A 21,952-nucleotide genomic window follows, 5' to 3' on the forward strand; every position below is an offset into this window, starting at 1 on the left:
GGTCGGGCTGCAGTGAAAGAAACCGAGCTGCCTAACCTTTTCCCTCGCCTCAGGAGCAAATGTGCTTTATGAACGGGACCGTCCTAGTAAATCCTGCACAGAGAGGCTGAAGCAAACTTTGCCGGGCTGCGGGAACAACCCTCATGTTTGTCAGTCAATGCAAATCCTGTTTCAAAAGGAAAACAGAAACATTATTCCCTGGGTTATACCTGCCAGGGTTCAATACATACCAGCTCTGATTTCGAGAAGCAAACTTTGCCTCAATGAGGACGACAATGTTCCTATCCACCTGCTGCAGGCCCAGTAGTACCAGTAAACGGCAGGCGTCCTGTTTCGTTTTTTCATTCTTCAGCTCTACAGAAACGTTCAACTTCGCAACTTCTCTGAATTATACATTAATTGTTAGTCTTACTTATTCATATTTTTTTATGACTTTTTCTCTCCGATTTTGCCCGTTTTTTCTCTTCTTTTTCTTTACCTTCTTTCTTCCTATTTAATGGACAAAATGCTTAACTTGTCTTAAATATTGCCCCACTCCATATTGCATGTAATTGAATTATGTTCATGGAATTCTTTTATTTATTCTGCCATGACATTGGCTTCTTATTCACAATTTTAGATCAGTGTTTGTGGTCTACCTATAGCCAACAATAGTTTCATTTTATTCGTACTTAACTAATAAAGACCTTTTGAACATAAAAAAGAAATGCCCAACTTAAATTTGATTTGTACTTTTTTTGCTCTGTCTTAGTCAGGGAGAGATGGTAACCTTCTAAATCTGTGTGTAAACTTCATACTTGTATAGCACACTACTCACCCGTTAGGGTCTCAAGGTACTGTACGCATACCGCTGTGGAACCCTTCCTGGCTTTTTCCCTGTGAGGTGCCCACTCCTGGGCAACCTCCAAGGTGAAGCCAGGCATCCCAGCGCTGTTGGGGTCCTTGTGGAGATTAAGCAAGCTATTGCCCAGAGTTACAGAGTGGGACCCATGAATTAGATTAGGCACCCATGCGAGAAACATCAGGTCCGAGGAAGTGGAGCCCAAGACCTGCCGAGGCAGGAATTGAACCCTGGTCCCGGGCCAGATTTCTGCATCAGGGTCTGCCGCTCTAATTATTGAGCCACACTTCTCCACTGTGAGTGTACAGGCTTTGCAACCTCGGATGGGTAAGAAAAAGTCTGATTGGACGATGCTGGATTCATCCATAAGACCCCCGGGTAAAACGCAGAGAGCTGGAGTAGGTGCCTTACTCCACCGGGCCACTGCTCGAGCCAACTTAGAGTTGGTCTTCATGTAGTGCCTAAACCCAAGCTGGATGCGTGCCAGACGAAGGGCAGTGATTACACAACAGGAAGGCAAGGGCAGGTCAATTGTAAATAGGTCTGGAGGTACCTGTGACCTGAACTAGGGGAAAAGGTTACTGGGAGTATTGTCCTGGTGAAGACCTTCAAGGCTAAGAAAGCAGGTGAGAGAGACAAGAATACACTTAAGCTAGAACACTTGAAACTGTTGGCAATGGGGGAGCACTAGAAAGGGGAGGCGGTGCTCAGAAGTGGTTGCTACGAGCTCCCTGTTACCAGATACACATTTCACACACTTTAAATAGGGTGGGCTGGGCGTTTGGAACTTTTTACTCAAGGTGGCTGGAGCAGGGCAGGAAGCGTAGCTTCCTGGCTGAGGATGGATGAGGTCATCGCACGGAGACCTGGTTGCTATCATGCCTAAGAGAAGTGTTCTACACCGCCTGCCCCTGGGCAATGGTCGAATTATGTTGTATGGCAACATTAATATATTACTTCACACCCCGGTGTGGCGCACCGAAGCAGATTTTTGAATGAGTATGAGACACTGTGATAACACTTACAGTTTGAGTGGAGAAAAGTTCCAGTTGCATCTATGTAAGTATCAATTAGTATTAGGGCCCGCCCATTCTAGGGTGACCAGACGTCCCAGATTTCCCCGGACAGTCACGGTTTTTAGAGGCGTGTCCCGGTGTCCCGGCGCTTCTCTTAATTTTAAACAAATGTCCCGGTTTTTGGGACAAAGGTCAAATTATTACATAAATGTCTCGGTTTTTGGGACAAAGGTCAAATTATCTAGGGAAGCATAGGTTAAAGGTATACTCTCCTTTAACAGATGCCTACAAAGTATGCAATAATTAAGTAATTTAGCTATTACTGTCAGGCAACACAGTCCCCTGTCTGCTCCCAGCAGAGATACAGAGTGGGGGTGGCAGAGTGAAGTGGGTGGGTGGGGGCGGGTTGGGGGTGCAGGGTAGGAGGTCAAGCCATAGCTTATTTTATATGTATAGTCTTGTAAATGTGTATGTGTTTTTATAGATATGTATCACATATATAGGCTCACATTCACAAAGCTACGCAAAAAAAACGGGACAGGCCAGATTTAAAAGTGAGTGTAAAGTCGTTAGTCATTCTTTTATGTCTGACCTGTCCCGTTTTTTGCTCCTCAAAATCTGGTAACCCTAGCCCATTCCCATGTCCTTTCCCCCGACACTAACACAGTCGGTTGAGAACGGCTGTGGCATACTTATGGACAGGCAAAGGAAAATTATGTCACTCAAGGGGAAAAGGTGCACCCCAGACCGCCAGACTCTATTCACTGCCTCAACTCCCAGGAATGGACCAGGTTCCCTCATGATGGGACAATGATAGATACACGGATTACTGCCTAGTATCCCAAGAAGACAGCACGAGTTTGACAAAGAGGTAACAACAAACTTAAGAAGTATTGGCAAAGACAACAGATATCGCTTTGGAATTTTTTTTTTAAGTTTTTCTTTTTGAAAACATATGCAATGGTCATTAAAAATTTTAAAATGTTAAAAAAACAAAAATGTTGCGATCTAATGGTGCTGAGCCAATGTTTGCAAGAAAAAGCGAAACATGAGCGATCACAACAATAAAGAAAAAACAATGATTACAGTACAAATTATACTGAAGATTGGCCAGCCAACCTTGACACTGAAATTGACTATTAATTAAGTGGCAGTGCATGTGCGCACACACACAGGGCACTCATTCACAATGAAGAGAGCTAATGACTGAAAAGGCTGATCTTTTGTCACATGTAGCATGATGTGGCGGGTGAATGCTAAGTGTGACACCTGAACAGGCCAACAGATGAAGAGGGCTGCCCAAAAGCCCCTGTGTGAGTATATCATGTGTTCAAGAAACTGAAACGCATCATGGTTCCTGCAGATGTACTTTAATAAACAAATGGCAAGCAGTTCTTCCCTGGCTCATTCTTCGAGAGATAGAAGCGAAGTTGGTACCTATTATTGGGCACCTGAGAGACCCACAAGTGAGCGGTGGTCTGAGACTTGAATCTCAGATTTTCACTATCTATCTATCTATCTATCTATCTATCTATCTATCTATCTATCTATCTATCTATCTATCTATCTATCTATCTGCCAGTGGTGAGTACCATTGTGTAGGTATAGTTAGGTGAGAGTTTCCATAGGTAAGACTTTTTTGTTTCTTCATTAACTCTGGCACTGACATTAAGTCAGTATTTTACTCAAAAATTTTGCATTTTGCTATCTGGGGTAAATCCATTCAGTGGTTTTCCAGAAGTTAGCATTTAAAAAGGTGATTGGGGTGGGCAGCAAGGGATTTATGCCAGTAACAATTTGGAGCTAGCTTGATTGTTGGTCCAGATATGCTCTGATTGGCCCAATATAAAATGGATGAGTGAACACTTTTTGGCTGATGGAGAATATGTTGTGACAGCCATTACAGGCCTCAGGTACTCAGTCTTTGAGTCCTGGAAAAAAATCAGTGGCCCATAAGGGACAAAGGTTGGCACATCCAGACTCACAGGGGCGAAAGGGGGCGCCCCACCTTAGGTAAAAGTTTAGGAAAAAAAATATTTAGGGTTGTGGGGCAGTGGTACCAGTGCTTGGAACTGTGGTACTGAGAATGACAACTGCTGTGGTATAGTGGGTGCTGGCTACTGTGGTACAGATAAAACATTTAAAAAAAACTATGAGAAGGGCCTGGTCACAAACAAGACCCTGTAGTCAATGGCCACTGTGCAGGCCATAGGCTGAGCGTATAGGAGTTGGCTGCTTGCAGTGGGTTAGGTGAATGGCAAACCCACCATTGCACAGGAGATAATAACTAACGTTTATAAAACAGTAAACTACTGAAATTTGCAACTTATAGTTTAGTAAACTAACTATAACATTTGCCTCCGTCATTCATTCCTTATGCTCTCACATCACTCATGACATGTTGGTGACATCACTGATATCTTCTCAGATTACTTCGTCCATGATACTACTGCTAGTCACATTACTCTATAAACCCTTACATCTTTAAAAAAAAGAAAGTTGTCAAGTAAAAGACCTACAGTCATATGCAGCACAGGGTTACTTTATGTACACGCATCAGTGCATAGAATGGTAGTACAAGCCCCGAAGGAAAGTGTGCATGTGTCTGTTTGAGGTTATATTGTACACCATTTACAAACCAGAAAAGTTTGTGGTATAAGTAGCACACCATGTTAAACAAGGTGAAGACTGAGCACTCCTGATGTGGATCGACGTGGCATGTTTCAGAATAGGTTATGAAGTAAAGTGAAATCATTTTGCAAAAATGTAGAAACATCTGTGAGAAAAGACAAAGCATCTGTTCACAATAGATTCTCCACAAGTGGCTGTCTGGACAAGTGCCCAAGTTAAATAGTTATAATACAGCGATATACACAAATGCTAAGTAATAGGGTTATTTATGAGGTGTAGATGGTTATTTCCAGAACCTCACTGACGATCCTGAAGAACTGCAGATTGTTCGATAATGTAGAACCTAGGGGTGTCCCATTAGAGGTGGTTTAACTCACACTGGGGCTGTAAGCATGGCTCTAAGATTATGTGCCATTGTGCTCATCTCAGGAATATGTGTAGTGTATTTCACCAAACTACTGAGGGTTGTCCGGGCCTGGCAGAAGGTGACTTATCAGTGGCAAATGTAAAGCTGTTAACCTTTTTACTGAAAAAATCAGGTAATGTAAAGTCTTTAAGAATTTGCTATACACACACACATATTTCTATTATCATTTTTTTTGCCAAATAGGATGGCAAGACAGCTAGCCCTTTCTTTAGGCCAAACCTAACAACAAAGCCTGTGAATCATGTGGCAATAAATTTAAATCTCCAAGCACAGTTTCACTCAATCCTCTAAGAAAGGCAACAGTGAACAAACAAACATAGTAATGAGGTTTGGGAAAACACAATAAATGGAGAACTGCTAAGTGGTCTGAGTCAAGCCCTAGATCGAGGTAGGAAAGGTAGAGTGAGGGGAGAAAAGGGCAAAAAACAGAAAAGCAACTCCAATGCTGGGCCAGACTTTTTATGGCAATTCTGGAGAGATGTGAGCAGAGGAGAAAGAAACAAGGAGATGAAGGATTATAGAACTTCAAGAACCTTGTGTTCACTACCCTAGTACAGCATCAAACTCCTAGTGTGCTGTTTCTGATCAAGTCTAAGCTCAGAAAAGGCAACTGGGAAAGTTTTGCCAGCATTAGCAACCTAAAGATATCATGGCCCCTTAATGTTGATGTGTCGTATGGACCATACACATTTCCATCCAGTGAGGGAAGATGCTCAACCCATGTCCATAAATAATACAACTCACTTACACCTCACCGAGACAGAATTGGATTGAGGTAGCTTAAAAAATCGGGTAGAGGCAACTTCGAATCATACATCAGAGCCATCACATAAGGACCAGAAAAGAACCTGATGGCTTTGCCCAGTAACTGACTCAAACAAACCCTCTGACCCATTCAAAATGATGAATCAGAGGAAATCAAGCCAAGGCTGTGCCAAAAACATAAGGCATTCAGGCCATAGTCAACAAATCAGATATCTTGTCTACCAATTGGGCACTAAGATTGAACAACCATCATAAGTCATTCATCAACACAAGCTGCACCTTACCTTCTCATTACAATGTAAATCTCAATCCTGTCCCCAGGATTATCCCAAATCCAAGCCTAAACCCAGTGATAACAGTAAAGTTTAAGAATAAAAAGGTCGAGGGCATGTCTGCCCCTGTAACAGATAGGAAAAACATTTTAACAAAAAAGGTGCCCATAATGACATGACAACGCCTTAGCGGGAAAGGTTTTTTGTTTTAACTTTTCTTAGATGTTTTTCTTCAATTGATTTAGTTGAGGGCAACTGCAGAACAGAAACTGTAGTGTTGAAGACCTCATTTATTTTGCTTGGCATGTACGCTTCCAGGCATTTAATATACTATGGTTGGAGCTGGGCAGGTTTGTGCGATTTCTCAAGTATGTCGGCTGTCTTAAGCTCTTGGGATAGATGCTGTTCTCGTCAGAGCCCGTGTGAGATTAATGACTCGTTAGACTTTATATATATTTATCAGCTTATACATGATATGAGGTCTTAACCTGCACTGATACATTATTTCAGCTTTAAAGGGTCTATCCAGTGATGAGACAAAAACAAAACAGTTCTCTTTAATTAGTCCCAAATGACTAAAAGTCATCAACAATTAGCATCCTAGAATGTTGCTGTACTTCATGTCATCTGCCTGGATTTTGAGACATATTGTGACATAATTCACTAGATACCCTCTTCAGACATCTCCCAGCAACGAAATCCTTTCCTGCATTCTTGCTAAATAGGACGACGCGTCTTCCACCTACATTTCCAAGTGCGTGTTTGTCGTGGCTCAGCCTTGTTTGGTGGCCTCAGAGCACGCGCAGGATCACGCTGACCCACTGCAGTCGGTTGAATACACTGACATGAGCCCACCTCACGCTTCCCCTTCTGAAAGCAAGGAAGATGGCGCCTGCTTGTTACATGTTCTCATGCATGAATGACCAGCAGTGATGTATTCCACCTTTAATTAGGTATTGCTGAAAATATCATCATCAAATTGTGACAACCTGGCGTAGCCACCGTTGGGACAGCAGGTGCAGTGCGCCAGGGCCCAGAGCCCTGAGGGGGTCACCGAACCCTGGCCATCGCTGTATTACGTTACCTCAAGAGCAGTCATAGGGGGGCATTTTCCTTCTTTGCAGCAGTGCCCATGGCGTCCTTGCTACGCTACTGTGCGACAACCCGTAATGTTTATGTTGTGATCTCCATTCGAATGTTGCCAAGTTTATGTTGTGTGTGGGCATGTGTGAGCATTTACATTTGGGCTACTGCACTCACAGAATTTGCAGCCATTTGAAAGCCCATGTGTCACAGGATTTGTTTTCATCATTCTCTTCCCATCATTCACAGGAAGGTCATCATTCCAGGGAATTAAAAATGTAAACTAAACAAAACTTTATTTTGCAGGTAACACAAAAAAAAGAACTAAATGGGTAACGCGTGTTATGGTGAAAAATAGTATCAGCTACTGGTAACATTTACGAACCTCTCAACATTAGACTTATTCATTTATTTCCACTAGAAAGACTAGAGACCAACTGAGAGACAGAGACTTTATGGGAAGAAAAGATCCTGAGCAGTTCTGCTCTAGGAAGGAGGTATTATGTAAATTAGGCTCTGGTATTCCTCTACAATGTGGCCACGGAAATGGATTTTAAAGGAACCTTAACTTGGACTGTCTGGGAACTCGGTCCACTTTTAAGCCCACAGATACATTTAGGAAGAATTCTGAAAAGGGCAGGAGACCAGATCTGAGCAATACCTTCCCTGCCCCAAGGGGCTGCCAGAACCTGATTTAGCCGGGTTAGTCAGATGTCTGTCCACAAACACAGTTACACATATTCATACCAATACATTGGCCTCGTTCTCTTCCGCATGAGCAACTGTGATGATGCAGAAGTAACAATTCTCCCAAATCTTTGACAACTCACTTTAAATAGAACTAGGAGCTTCGAGCTAAAATTAGGTCTGAGTCAACATCAACTTGCAGTTTATCTGAATTTATTGATGTTGACTGTTTCAGAAAGATTATGTTTACAATATCAAACTCTTAAGAACAATTGCGGATGCATGACCTCCGCCCGCCCTTTAATTTGCACATTCGATGACGTCCACACGTCACTTTTCAGGAAAATTAAAAAAACAAACCATCCCACTTGTTCTTCACTCGTCCATCTTTGACATTCCAGCATCTTCAAAAGTTAACACGGAAATGACTCAACGGGAAACCCTTATGGTTGGTTATTTACAGACACGCTTGAGCGCAATAAATCATACATTTTTCGAGAAAGCTAGTTCCACCGGGAAGCGACTAATAGCGTTAAAATCAGTGTCAAGTGGAAGTGGTGGATAACTAAATGCGCACCACGTCATTTCATGCTGAGGGCGGTTGATTTGCTTCTCAGAAAACTTGAGAGGTCTTCGCCACGGGCTGTATCCTGAGCCAAAGCCTCATTGTGCAGGTCAAATTCTCAGACTTACCTTTAGTGTGCTCCGCCAGCAGGTCTCGCGAGAGGGTGATCTTTCCAATGACATCATCACGACTGGAAGAAAGAGAAGGAAAACATTGAATGTTAGTGCTTGTTTTCGAGACTGATGCACTACCTGCGTGACACCTCACTGGCTTCAATTTCCCATATGAAACACAACTACCCGCTACCACCCATGGACCGAAAATTATCTGGGCAAACACTCTATTCGGAATGCACACCCAGTGCTTCATTTGTAAATAAAAACGTGCTGTGCCCAAAGATCTCCTTTGAAACACGGCTGTTGCAATTAAATGTGCGAGCACAGAATACTGAGGTAGAGTAATCCTGAAGCCATTTGGGCCTCTTTAAACCATTTACAGCCAATCCCTGCCCTTCAGCTGACTCTTGCAGCTTTCTGCTTTCTGCTTTCTGCAACGCTTTTTAATAATTGCCGGCCCTCAAAAATAAGTGCTGGTGCCCCGCCCCGGAAACCACCGGCTCAAATTGAGCAGTGTGCACATCATCTGCTTCACATAAATGAAATGTTGTCTGTGATATACCGAATACATCACTCTTGGTGTACACACTGACTGCTTTATAAACAGTGGCAGTTATCTTTTACACCATGTTGTGCACCTGGTCAAGCCTTCCAAGCACTACATAACTGTTTATCACCAGCCTTTTATCCACTCTTAGCCAGACCCGGCTCCAGAATTCTGGTCCTAAGAAGGCTCTGAAGATGCTTGGTTGGGCCATGAGAAACCATGGATGAAGCAAGCACAAATCAAAGAACTTTGGGAGATCTTCTGCTTAAACTCTGACAACATGTGATTGTATAGGCATGACTAAGAAGTCAAAGTAACATATCTTTAGTAATGCTGGACCAACTTGGGATGACCTTTGGCAACGTCCAGTGCCCACTTCTGTGCCTTCATTTCTAAATTTCCTTCTAATCAGAGCTTGCAATCTCTGTCTTCAGTTAACTTTGGGGCTTTTGGTTTTATGGTATCTTTTTTAACTTTTCCATCTAAATTTATCCATATATTTTTTATAGCAGTCTTAATGCTACTTATCCATATTTATTTGTATTTTGAGAATAAATGAAATCGTAAAATGGTACATTTTCACATTTAGTTCACTAATAAACATACCCTAACACTCTGATGCCTGTCGTGGTTTAGCAAATTAAGCGACCATATTTAACAAAACACCACACTGACAGGTATATATTAGCATTATACTACAGATATACATTGAAGTGGAGAAGTGTGGCTCAATGGTTAGAGCGGCAGACCCTGAAGCAGAGATCTGGCTCAAGACCAGGGTTCAAGTCCCGCTTCGGCAGGTCTTGGGCTCAATTCCCCTTGACCAGATAATTCTCGCCTCAGTGCCTAATCTAATTCATGGGTCACACTCTGCAACTCTGGGCAATAGCTTGCTTAATCTCCACAGCGGCCCCAACAGCGCTTGGATGCCTGGCTTCACCCTGGGGGTGCTCAGGAGTGGGCATCTCACAGGGAAAAGCCAGGAGGGGTTCCATAGCGGTATGAGTACAGCGCCTTGAGACCCTAACGGGTGAGTAGTGCGCTATACAAGTGCTAATTTACATTTATTTTATTTACATTGATATAAGCCTGTATTTAAGGAAATCTCATCCTGTTTTCGAACTCCCCATGCTATCTACCCAGCTTTTGCCATGGAATGCATGAAAGACGACCGGTCTCAAGAAGTCCAATTTTCAGTATTTTTCCACTTTTAAAAATACATTCTTACTGGAAACACATTGTTTCCTGCGTGTATGTATCTGTAAAAATCAGTAAAAGAAGAAAGCCGGGGTCTTAGTGGGGTTGGAGCGTCAAGGGCACCCTGCGGCTCAGCTGTGGGTGGGTGATGGGTGTGCCAGCATTAGCATTCTTCCTCATTGAACTCAACTTCAGCTCCACAGTTTGGTCTCAATCTACCTGCGAGCTCCAATTCTGCTTTCGCCCCAGTTTTTTTGTGAGCAGTCATAGCAAAGGTTTCATTTTAATAGATACTACAGTATCACTTCAAAAGTTGAGTATTTTTAAGCAAACGTTTGTAAAGGGCTAGTTCTCTTTAGGAACTTTGGAAACAACAATGGCAAATGGGGCTTTTGAATACAGAATGGCTAAATGGATGCAAACAGAATATGTTTTATAGTAATGGGCAGACAGGTTACCCCGAATATATTTTGGGGAAAACTGGTAAATGGTGCATTTTAATGACCTATGAGTCAGCAACATTGCATAAGACACTAGGATTTAAACACAATTTTACATGACACTTGTAGTTTCGCACCAGTAATTATTTAAGAAACGACATGGTGTATTTCAAGCAGATGGGACAGTAGCAGTGATTTGCACATGGTGCGGTATGAAGAAAAAGCAGAAAGGAATATTAGTTTAAAATGCACTTGGGAATAAGATGACTTTATAACAGGTTGGTGATGATGAACGCGGGGACAAGCTGGGACTGATTCAGCCACATGCTGAGCATCAAAATAATTGAAGTTTTCTCTGACATGTGATTGGCTCTTACCCAGCTTTATAAGCCTTTCAGCAACACCACCTGTAATGAATCTTTATCATTATCATCAATTTATATTCTATTGAATCTCTACTGTAGTGCTTTCTGTACCTGTTTGACGAGGCCTCACAGCAATGATTAAATGGATGATTTAATGGACATGGAACCCAATCTTTCAGTGCGTGGATTCAGAAGGGTGTGGATTGCAGTCTCATATAAAGTGTAGCATATACATATCATTCATGAGGTCTCTGACACAGTCGCATGTAAACATGCCCCACGCATGAAGCGGTATACAAAAAGTGAATGTGCCATTCAAATGCCATGCGTGTTGCTTTTTAGGAGAGTCCTAGCCCTTGTTGGTGATCCGAATACCTGTAGCTTTGACATTCATGTTTCTGTATGGGGGCAAGATTCAGAGGTTGTATGGCAGGATGAGAGAAGTTGCCTCCAAAGAGGGGTAAGGTTGGAGTTGCCCCTGGCGTATAAATAACCCAACCACTGCTACACCACCATTAAATCACTTTATGTGGAATCCCTAACAGCAGAAAAAGGCCAACCCCATGAAGGCACACTTAAACCAGGGTAGGATAGCTGCTACATATCTCGATGAAATCCAGCTGCTTGCACCCCACTTCTGCACCCAGATATATCAAACAACAAAACAAACGAGCCAAATCTATTGGCTTTGCCAGTGCTTATTAGCAGTAGATAAATGAGCAACAACATGTTGTGAACAATTAAAATTGAAAAAGCTTCAATGCTGAGAATACAAGAGCATGAATTTAACCTTACTGAGATCTGCAGCAGCTGCAGTGGTCTTTGGTGCGCCTCAATCCTTCTTACCTTAGCATCACTTTCCCCTGCAACTCCTCTCAGTTAGGCTCTCATGCTCTGCTTCTCCACACATCTTTCTGAAATCCTCCGTATGCATACCTCACAGTACCCCTTCCTCTTCATTACCACCTTTGATTCTGTTGTTCTGCATACACTTCGTTGTGTCTCCAGCCATTGCCACGCCCTCTCTCTTTTTCTCTCGCTCCCCCTTCGCTTGCAAAAACAGAATGTTCTTTTTCTTTGGTGCTATGAGTATTTTGACACCTGTGCCTCTCCTTCACATACTTTCACATAAAATGGTAATTCCAATCGCCGCATATACGCCCATCACTCGTTTCACTCTGCAGAGAAGCCATGGACTGGACAAGTCTGTAGTCTGAAAATGTTTATTTCCTACTGACTGGCACGGTGGGAAACTTGCACTGCCTTCAGCCTCAGCTCTAGAGCTGTCAATCATACGGTGTCAAGAACACCCATACATACTCTCAACTCACCAGTCACCTAGAGGTGACTCAGCTCACAGTATATGCCACAAAAGACTCTCATTTGTGTGAAAAAAACAACAGAAACACACCATCTGGCGAAAGCAAAGACACATGCACTTATAGAAAGAAAAGATGTGAAATGTAAACAGGGACTCTGTCTATGACATGGCATACCTTAATAGTTTTTTACAGTCGTTTTTAACAAATTGATCATTGCTTTTGCTTGTAAAGTGAAGGATATGAACATAGTGCCTGGTATGGACCCATTTCAAAATATGTTTTTAAGTCAGGTATGACTTTCAGCCCTCACAATCCTTCCCGCTGCCTGCAAGCAGCTGATGTTCACTCTTTACACAGCAAGCAGAGAATGCCTGCTGGTGAAGCCCAAGACCCAGAGGCTGGTCCACACAGCAGACCTGGCTGCACCCACACTGTGGCTGCTTTCTCACTCAGACACAGACTATTGTAAGTCATTTCTAGTTTTCATGCAAATGACGTGAGGTGGAAAGCACAGGTAAAAGGTCTTCAGTGGGGTCAGGCAGCAAAGTGGATCCTTGGTAACGATGGGGAGCCACTGTGCAAGGTCTCAGAGTTGATCAAAGTCTACTCGGTGTCGTGGCTAGTGAAGCCCTTTATTGAAGGATATCAGCATTGCTCCAATGCTGCTTGGTTTGCTGGGGAAGCAGGTGATTGGGTGCTGCTCGGTATGTAATTTAGTAAAATTGCTAATTAAGGTTTTTGGCATTGATGCTTGGCATTGAGTCCTGCAGAGCTTTCAGTTAGGCAGGGAGGGGTACACTCTGACCACAGTCAAGGGTCCAGGACCTTAGGGACAGTACATGAGGGTCAAGACTCACCTCCAAGAGAGGGCAACATACGTGACCAGGTCAGGTGGAAAGCAGAAAAGCCTCTGGAAGTTTGTTGTATCCCTGTAGCTCAGACAGGAGGTCAGCCAATCAACCTTGGAGTCACTTCCGAGGTCCTTGGTTCAAGCCAAGCATTTCCAGTCTGACTTCAAGTTCTTCAAAAAGCAGGGCAGTTGTTCTGGTTCTTCTGATGTCAGGTATTCTGAGGGGTGCTGAGGATGCCACATCTATGCCAAGGGCCATCTATGGCAACCGCTGGCACACACCCAAGCCAGTGAGGTAAGCGCTCTCAGAAGCGACCCTACCCACATTTACAGCACTTACAGACTATCCCACGGTGCTCCTCTCTCCCTAAAACCAAAATGGTGGGACTTTTCATCCTCTCAGTCAGTGCTCCCTGGGCACACCTTGATGTGTGGCTATGATAATTAACAAAACTGCCTTGTGGTCACCCCAAACCAGTTCTAGGGCAGCTTGTCTCCCACCGGGTTTGCAGCCAGTCTGACTAGAGGGGCAAATAAAGGGGGCAAGCCTGGTGTCAAGCTCTCATCTGCTTGTGACACAGTAGGCCTCTGAAGAATAACTGGTCCTTGGGCACAGCCCCAGGCCATCCTGTCAAGAAAAGCTAAAACCTCCTCACACCCAAGCCCTCTGTCCTCTCTCTGGGAGCAATCCATATGTCACCACCAAAGGTCATCAAAGATTTAGGGAGAGAAAGGTAAGTTTTGTAAAAAATACTCTTTCTAACACATAGTCGAATTTCTTAATTCACCCTTAAATTGGATTTTGAATAACTATTAAAACAAATCATTCAATCATATTTTTAGCTTCTTCCTAACCAAAATAATCAGTATAAGCCATGGACGTCAATTCACCAAAATGCCAGGGGTAGCGGAAGTGACATCAGACACCATTTCATCTTTACTTTTACTCACACACATATGCTTCCACAAACACACATTCAGCCATGCACACACTCTCTTTTACATAAGCACGCTCTCACCCGCAAGCATACACGCAACATACACTTAAAAGTGATTTTTACTTACCTCAGCTACCAAGGAGGGTCATATTCCAGCTAACTGTACTTAATTTTTTATTACACTAATAGCAAATGATATATTATTCACCATTAGTGTAATAAAAAAACTGATTGAAAATGTGGAAATGGAACCCCAAGCAACTTCCATAAGGATGAGCTGCCCCGTGTTCCTGGCACTGATTTTGCCACCTGAGGCCAGGGGTCGCAGAGCCAGTGGCTGGGGTCGCAAGGGGCAAGCTGGAGGTCGAAGCTGCAACCCCTGGCGACCCCTAGATGTCGTCCATGGTATAAGGTGTCATAATGTAATCCAGTATTTACTTATGGAGCCTATAACCTTGCCAAAGTGAAAAGGGCTTTTGGAATTGATTCATTGTCAGCACATCTGTAACATTAACTTCTACATGTCCTACTTTTAAATAACTTGCACCCTGTTTTTCTGGTCAAAGGTCTACTGTAAGTGTGACTCATTACATCATTCCCAACTGACGCATTGCTGCAGGAATTCGAAGCATCGCCACTGCCTGCACGCGAGTGAGGTCCCCACTTGACGCTACAACCATGGTTTTCCATGCAGGCCCCAGCTTTCCGTCACGGCATGTCAGAAGAACCACCGCTGGGTGAGTTTTGAGCACTGCATCACTGAAGTCCGTGACGCACCACCCTGACTCCGATGCAGCGCCTGCTTCATCGCTGTGAGATCAACGCATCGCGGCTTGACTTCTGATGCATCACTGACGCATTGTCCCTGGGCCCAATTTTCTTCATCGACATCGCACCGCAGTACTAATCAACACTTTGGGGATCATTACAACATTGGCGGGCGGCTTCTGCCGCCCGCCAAGCTGTAACCGCCATGCGGCCGCAAATGCGGCCACACTCCCGCAGTGCCCATTACAACATCCTAGTTTACGCCCGCCGGCCCAGCGGGGATGCGGCTGCAACATAGGAGCCGGCTCCTAATGGAGCCGGCTGTGTTGCGGCCGTGCGACGGGTACGGCTATGCAGACAGTGAAAAGCTGCACGGGGCCCTGTTAGGGGGCCCCTGCACTGCCCATGCCAGTGGTGCAAACCGCCAGAAACAGGCTGGCGGTAGGGAAGTCATAAACCCCAGGGCAGCGCTGCTTGCAGCGCTGCCCTGGCAGATTATCACCGCCAGGGCTAAAACGGCGGAAAACCGCCGGCCCCGGCGGTGCGACCGCGGCCGCAGCGCCGTGGTCGAAATATGGGTCTCCGTACCGCCAGCCTGTTGGCGGTACGGACGCCACTTTAGCCCTGGCTGTCTCAGACCGCCAGGGTCGTAATGCCCTCCTTTATGCCAACAATGATGCATCACCTCCCCTGCCTAGCAGTAAGGACCTGACACCTCACATCCCATGTGACAGTAAGGAACCGACGCATCTCTGGCTCTTTCAATGCATCACCTCCCCTGCGGCTCGCATTGTCTTTGTTTTTGATGCATCTCAAGAACTTTGCCTCAGTGAAGAGTTTCATTGACTTCAAGGAACTACAATTGCATGTGATCTTTTAAAAGTCATATCTTTGCATGTGTTTGTTGGATTTTTGTTGTTTTATTCTTGTTTTACTCAGAATAATATTAGCTATTTTTCTAAACTGGTATGGAGTCCTTTTGCAGTGTTGACACTGTGTTACTGCATGTGGGTACAAATATATTACACATTGCCTCTGAGATAAGTCTGACTACTCGTGCGAAGATGCCAAAAGGGTGAGCAAGGGTTATCTTAGCTGTGTGACTCCCTTACCCTGACTAGAGTGAGGGTCCCTGCTTGGAACAGGTGCAAACTACAACAACTAGAGACCCTGTTACTAACAAGCACCATATACTAGGGTCTTGTAAGTCAAATAAATCTGAGAATTAGGTATATGCCAATTTTACAGTTTTAGGAGCGAGCACAGTACTTTCCTACTGGTTAGGAGGAGTAAAGAGTGCAGAGTCCTAAAGCCAACAAAACAGTTCCTTGGAAAATCTGGTAGAATGTAAAGCAAATGATGATCATTTCCAAGAAAGAATAAGTCCAGTATCTAAGGTTTTGTCTAAAGTTTTTGCTCAGAAGGCTGCAGTCAACACTGACAGGATTGCCCAGTACCACGGCTGTAGTCTGGATTCCACCTCACGCCTCTTTCTTCTACAACGATATACACCCTTCCCCTTTGTTTCACGATTGCAGCTCTTTTACCTAGGCTTTCTCTCTTTGTCACTTTTAGGTATTTTTCTTCCTCCTCATTTTCTTCTTTAGTGCTTTTCTCTCTCTCTCTCACTTTGGGCCAGAGTCTGAGAGAGAAAAATAAATCCTGATCCTCAAAAATGAGTGCCAGTGGGCCCCACCTGCACGGAGAGTGATTCTCAGGGGTAGGGGTCCACACAGCCCTCCTACCTGGGCCGGTTTTGGCTCCCAGGACCCTATATCCTGGGTTCCAGCGTGACTGTTAGGGGGATGGGGCACACACCACCAGCACAAATTAAGCACTGCTCTTCCATATATGCCCATCCTACCTGCTATTTACACCCTATCCACAATGTAAGCACTATTAGTTATAAACTCACTATCTGGAACATGACAATTACACGCTCAGTAAGCACAATTGGCTTTCTACACCATATCTGAGCGCTTCCCTGTTGTAAAACCTGTTATGTATGCGTTACCTACTATGCGCCTCATACATAGTGTGTATGCACTGTGACCCCAATATGCTGTGATTTTTCTGCACTTTGCATTTTTTCAATCCATCTCAAGTTCACTTCACTTCCACACTCCTTCTTCCCACATTGCAGTGTTGTGAGAATGACTGTGGCAAATGTGTTTCTAGACCAAGCGTGCAACAGACCTTTAGCAAGAACTTGTCATTGTCACTTGCCAGTTTTCTAAACTGCAATGAAGTTGTCATAAAAATGGAAGAGTTTGCCAAGACAATCCACTTGTAGGTTTCTCACGTAGATGACACAGTTGTTGCGGCCAAAACTGAGTTTTTCCTCACGAAACCGTTGACAAAGTTCAAATAACTTTGTGATCTGCGATATCTATCCATATTTGGTATAATATCTAGTAATCGTTTTGGTTAAGAAAAACTATATTTAAATATACTGCACCACTAAAAGTAGGAGCCTAAAAAAAGTGACACATTTTGATTAGCAGACGGTGAGGTCTAACACCAGGCACTGTTAACTATAAATTCACAAGTTTTTTTTTTACTCAGTGACACAAATGCAGAGTAGGAGCCCAAAGTACAGACATAGGCAATTGGGGGAGCTGCACCAAGGGCATGATTCACTAAGGTAAACTTTGGTGACATCACTGATGACCACTGCAGCCATCACCCTCTATACAGCCAACCCCACCCTGCACATAGCCTTCGGTCATGCACTGTGTGTGGTTGGCCATAGGGCCTGGCCCTAGGAACCCCATCTTCCAGGGTTGGCTGTTTTCCAATTAAAGGGGAGGGAGGCACGCAGCCTCCCTCCTCAAGCCTTGCTAGGCCCTGGGGACCCCAACCCTAGGGCCATTAAAAGAAATAAGGGGAAGGAGGCCACACAGACCCCTTCCCTCCCTATATATGGGCCCTGGGGACCCTATCCTCCGGGCCCACTTATTTGAATAAAGGGTCATACAGCCCTCCTCCATGGGCCTCTTTAGGCTCTCGGGATCCCATTCTCCAGGGCTGTGTAATTTGTTTAAGGGGAGGGGGCCACACGACCACCCTCCCCAAGCAATTATCGGCCCCTGGGACCCCATCCTCAGGGACACTTATTTAAATAAAGATGACAGGAAGAGTGTGGCTCCTCTCCAAGCCTTGTTAGGCCCTGGGGACTCCATCCCCAAGGGCCACTCTTACATATAATGGGGAGGGGGATGAAGGGGACCCCCCTTCTCAGGTCGATTTCAGCCTCTGTGACCCCATATTTGTAGTCCAGTGTTATTTTTAGGGGGTCCCTCTTTCCCATGCCGATTTCAGCCCTGGGTGCTGAATCCCCCTGGACGGAGAGTGATGCTCAGTAGTAGAGGGCTACACAGCCCTCCTCCCTGTGCCGGTTTTGGCTCCCAGGACCCTATCCCCTGGGTTCCAGCATGACTGTTAGGGGGAGGGGGCATGCGCTATCCTCCCTGGGCCAATTTTGACACTGGGTACCCCATCCCCCCAGGCCCGGTGTTATGTTTGGGGGGGGACACGTGGCCCACCTTCCTGGGCTAATTTTGACCCCAGGGACCCCTATTCTCAGGGATCCGAGCACCGTTAAAGGTGGGTGTCCTGGTGCCCACCCATGGTATGCACCATACTGTTGTACGGGGCAATTGGGGGGGGAGATGGCCCCAACCGACTCCCACATGCAGCAGGAGCTGGCATTTCTCCTGCATGCAGGGAGCCGCTACTAATGCTGCTCTCTCCAAGTGGGAGCAATATTTTGATCAGAAGTCCGCTCCCACCGGGTGAAAGCAAATTTTAAGCTCCAGCCTGCAGGGAGCAGACTTAAGTGTTTGCTTCTGCATGGCGGGAGATTTGAAAATGCTCCTGCCAAACAAGAGCAAACACAGTTTCCCTGCCTGCACTGCTACAGTTCAGGGAAAACACACTATCCTGAGGGTGGGCTTTTAAGGACATAGCTTCTGAGCCTGCCCTGGGGGTTGTGGTCCCTGGGGCCGCTAAATGCTCTGTATAGGTTATTGTAGGGCTGTATTCTGCATGCTCCGCACAGATGCCGGTAGGGCTGGGACCACTATCTGCATCATCCCATTCCATGCCATAGAAATAGGAATCAAATTCTTATTTTGTTGCAAAATGTGTTGCATGTTATTCAGTTGAGGAACAATTTGCATCTCATTTTGAAGTCTATTCACATGAAATCTACAGCTCCTTTTCCAATGTCCCTCTGAACAGCAAATGTTGTATGTTCCTGTTTTTGCTTGACCATTATCACAGTAGCATTATTACCATTGTTAGTAGAAACTCTAACTCAAGAACCACACTTTCCTTCTTGCACACCACTTTAGAAAACATATTGACCCATTTCTGAAAGAACTGAATCTGTCCCACCATCAACTTTTGCTTTGTGGATTTTGTTTGCATCACAATAACCACTGGAATACTTTGTGTAGGAAAGGATCTCATCTAATGATTTCATTTACCAGCACATTATACTCTGCTGAAGATGCATACTCATCTCAGGATTCAAACCCAACATACAATCAGAAAAATAAATCCAGGCACACCTTCCTTTGAACGGTCATCAACTCCAGTATACTGGCTGCACATCTGCATCAATCTTTCATAATTTGCATGAATTGACTTATCTGTATTTTGCGTTGCCTCTTCCTCAGAAGCCAGACTTTACTCAGCAACACATTACAGTGATGCACAATGCATTTCAGTATGCCTTAGCTGTGCTTGTTGTGCCCAAATATAACATGCCAAAAACATCAACAGCAAATCAGTATAACATCTCATATGTCACATGACACCTCACACCCTGCAAAAAACCTATTAGCACTCACTAACTTCACACATTAGACGACTCACATGAGTAATATGGCAGTACTTCAAAAATCGTAAATGTGCTCCAACTTTCTGCCAACCAAAAACGTTTTCACCAATTAGCTTAATTAGTGTTAACTGGCTTCCTTATTTAGCCTCTCTTGCCCGATTTCTCCACCAAAAATATGTAAATGCTTTAATTAAGTGGGTCGGTGTACAAGATAGGGACTGTCCAAGTCTTCATAAGACCTTCTAATTCTTCGAAAGACTTAGTCCAGAGCTAATATACAAAAACCTGCATGAGATATGATTCTAAGTTGCAATTTCATGAGAGTTTATTCAAAGATATAATCATTTCAGAAAGTAAAAAGTAATTACTTAATCAATAAGGAATCAGCTCAACCACAACAGTTGGGGCAATGTGCTAAATTCAATTGAGTTCATACTGAAAAACATAATCTTCTCCTTGTGATGGATCATAGTAATATTTCTGCCTGCCTGTTATTATAGGCCACCGTCCTCCGAACAAGCATTTGGAGTATGATGACGTATAGCAACTGAAACGGGTTAGAGACAATAGTTGCAAACATTATAAAGCATCAGTGTTACAAAACCTACATAATACAATTTGTTCACTGTGAAATCACCAGAAACACGAACATCATAGGGCCAGATGTAGCAAAGGGTTTTTCCCATTTCTGTGTCAATGGGAAAATGTGTTCGTACATATGGCCCATTGTTCGGTACACCTGGATCATGCAACTCGCACCTACTCCAGTGGTTTACTCCATTTACAAAGGCTGAAAGTGAAAGCATGGACCCTAGAATTTCATTGAATGGTCAATGCTTTTTCTGACTGACACCATTGTGCTCTTTCACAATGTGCATTTACAAACACAAATTAATCACCTTGTAAAGTTTTACAAAAAAACATTCCCAAACACAGGCAAAGCCAAAACCTAGCTGCCAAAGCCATACCTATTGGGGTTTGCCAATGCTTTTTGTATGTTCTGAAACTGAATATTTGTAGAATCTTACACGAGTAGCAGGTGTGCATTAGATTCATATTTAGTGGACTGTGGATGTTTATGGATTTGTTTAGGAAGCAATTCCTTTTTTCAGTTGAAAACCAGGAGTAAAGCGAATTAAAGCCAGGCTCAAGCGAAGCGTTTTTGGGTCAGTGGTATGCTAAGGTGACAAAGTGGGAAGTTCCACTGGCTGAATAAAACAAAGTCCACATGCTCATGGAATGATACCAAAAAGTGGCCCGGTGTTAGTAGTGTTTGTGCTGACCCGCAGACCTATGTAGAGGTTGTTACCTGAAGTGTCCTAAACCATAAGTCATTGGGGAGCACCTACATATTAGTAATATCAGGACAGTGCATTATACAGATCAATTCCTAATGGTACAAAGAGTTAAGTTATATTTAATTGACAAACATCAAATATAGATATCATTTCATTACTTTGTATTGGTGTATTTTCTTCTTACATGACTAGAGCACACAAGATAACACATTACAAAATGTCCTACACAAAACGGTATATTGACAAAAACAGCCAGCATGTGTTTCGCAAGTAAACACCTTTCTCAAGATTGTTCATAAAAGCTGAATCATAAAAAACTTGATATGAGAGTCACAGTAATCACAGGAATGTTCTGAAGCTTACGCCAACATGAATCCTATTCTACCAAAGGGTACTATTAACAACTAATACTACATCATAGCACTAAGCTGAGCCACATGACGGAAAGTGTTAATATAAAATTCCAAAATAAATCTTAATCTTAATTAGAGCACGTGGAGTAACAGTTGAAGGATATGCCACATATTTTAATCCAAAAAAACAAATGCCCATAAATGCAGAGAAATAAGCAAGCAGCCCTAAACAGAAATAAAATCAGATACCCTTAAAGAAATGATGGGCAGGCGGCACAGTAAGATAAGCACCAGTGGAATTAAAACAAAATACATCACTATCTGGCTAAAATATGGAGCTAGAAGGATCCTAGAAGTAATCGCGTACAGGGTGACACACATCAAAATGGCTTCCGGGAGAGCCTCCATTAAAGAGCTGATAAGTACGCTAGACAGAATCATTGGCATGTGGTTTCCATCAAAATAAAGAGGAAGAACAAGATCTGCATATGGAAATGTGTTGCTTGGTTACCATGGAGGTGAGTTGATGCTTGAAGGAAATTGTCCAGTGAAGGCGCAGAGGTGCTCGGCAGTCAGAAATGGAATCACTCCACTAATATGTGCAACATTCTGTGCACATCAGGAG

At 43.9% G+C, this 21,952-nt stretch overlaps 1 protein-coding gene across 2 annotated transcripts in view; it reads right to left on the bottom strand.

The window, feature by feature from the left end:
• The window catches only part of LOC138286443 (ras GTPase-activating protein 4-like), a 386,898-nt gene that overhangs the window by 236,371 nt on the left and 128,575 nt on the right, over window positions 1-21,952 (bottom strand). For both annotated transcript variants that reach the window (XM_069226706.1, XM_069226707.1), the window contains exon 4: window positions 8,416-8,477. In XM_069226706.1, coding sequence (XP_069082807.1) covers window positions 8,416-8,477 — 62 coding nt within the window. The remainder of the gene's footprint in view (window positions 1-8,415; window positions 8,478-21,952) is intronic.

The sequence above is a fragment of the Pleurodeles waltl genome, chromosome 3_2 (assembly GCF_031143425.1).
Source record: "Pleurodeles waltl isolate 20211129_DDA chromosome 3_2, aPleWal1.hap1.20221129, whole genome shotgun sequence".
Classification (NCBI taxonomy): domain Eukaryota; kingdom Metazoa; phylum Chordata; class Amphibia; order Caudata; family Salamandridae; genus Pleurodeles; species Pleurodeles waltl.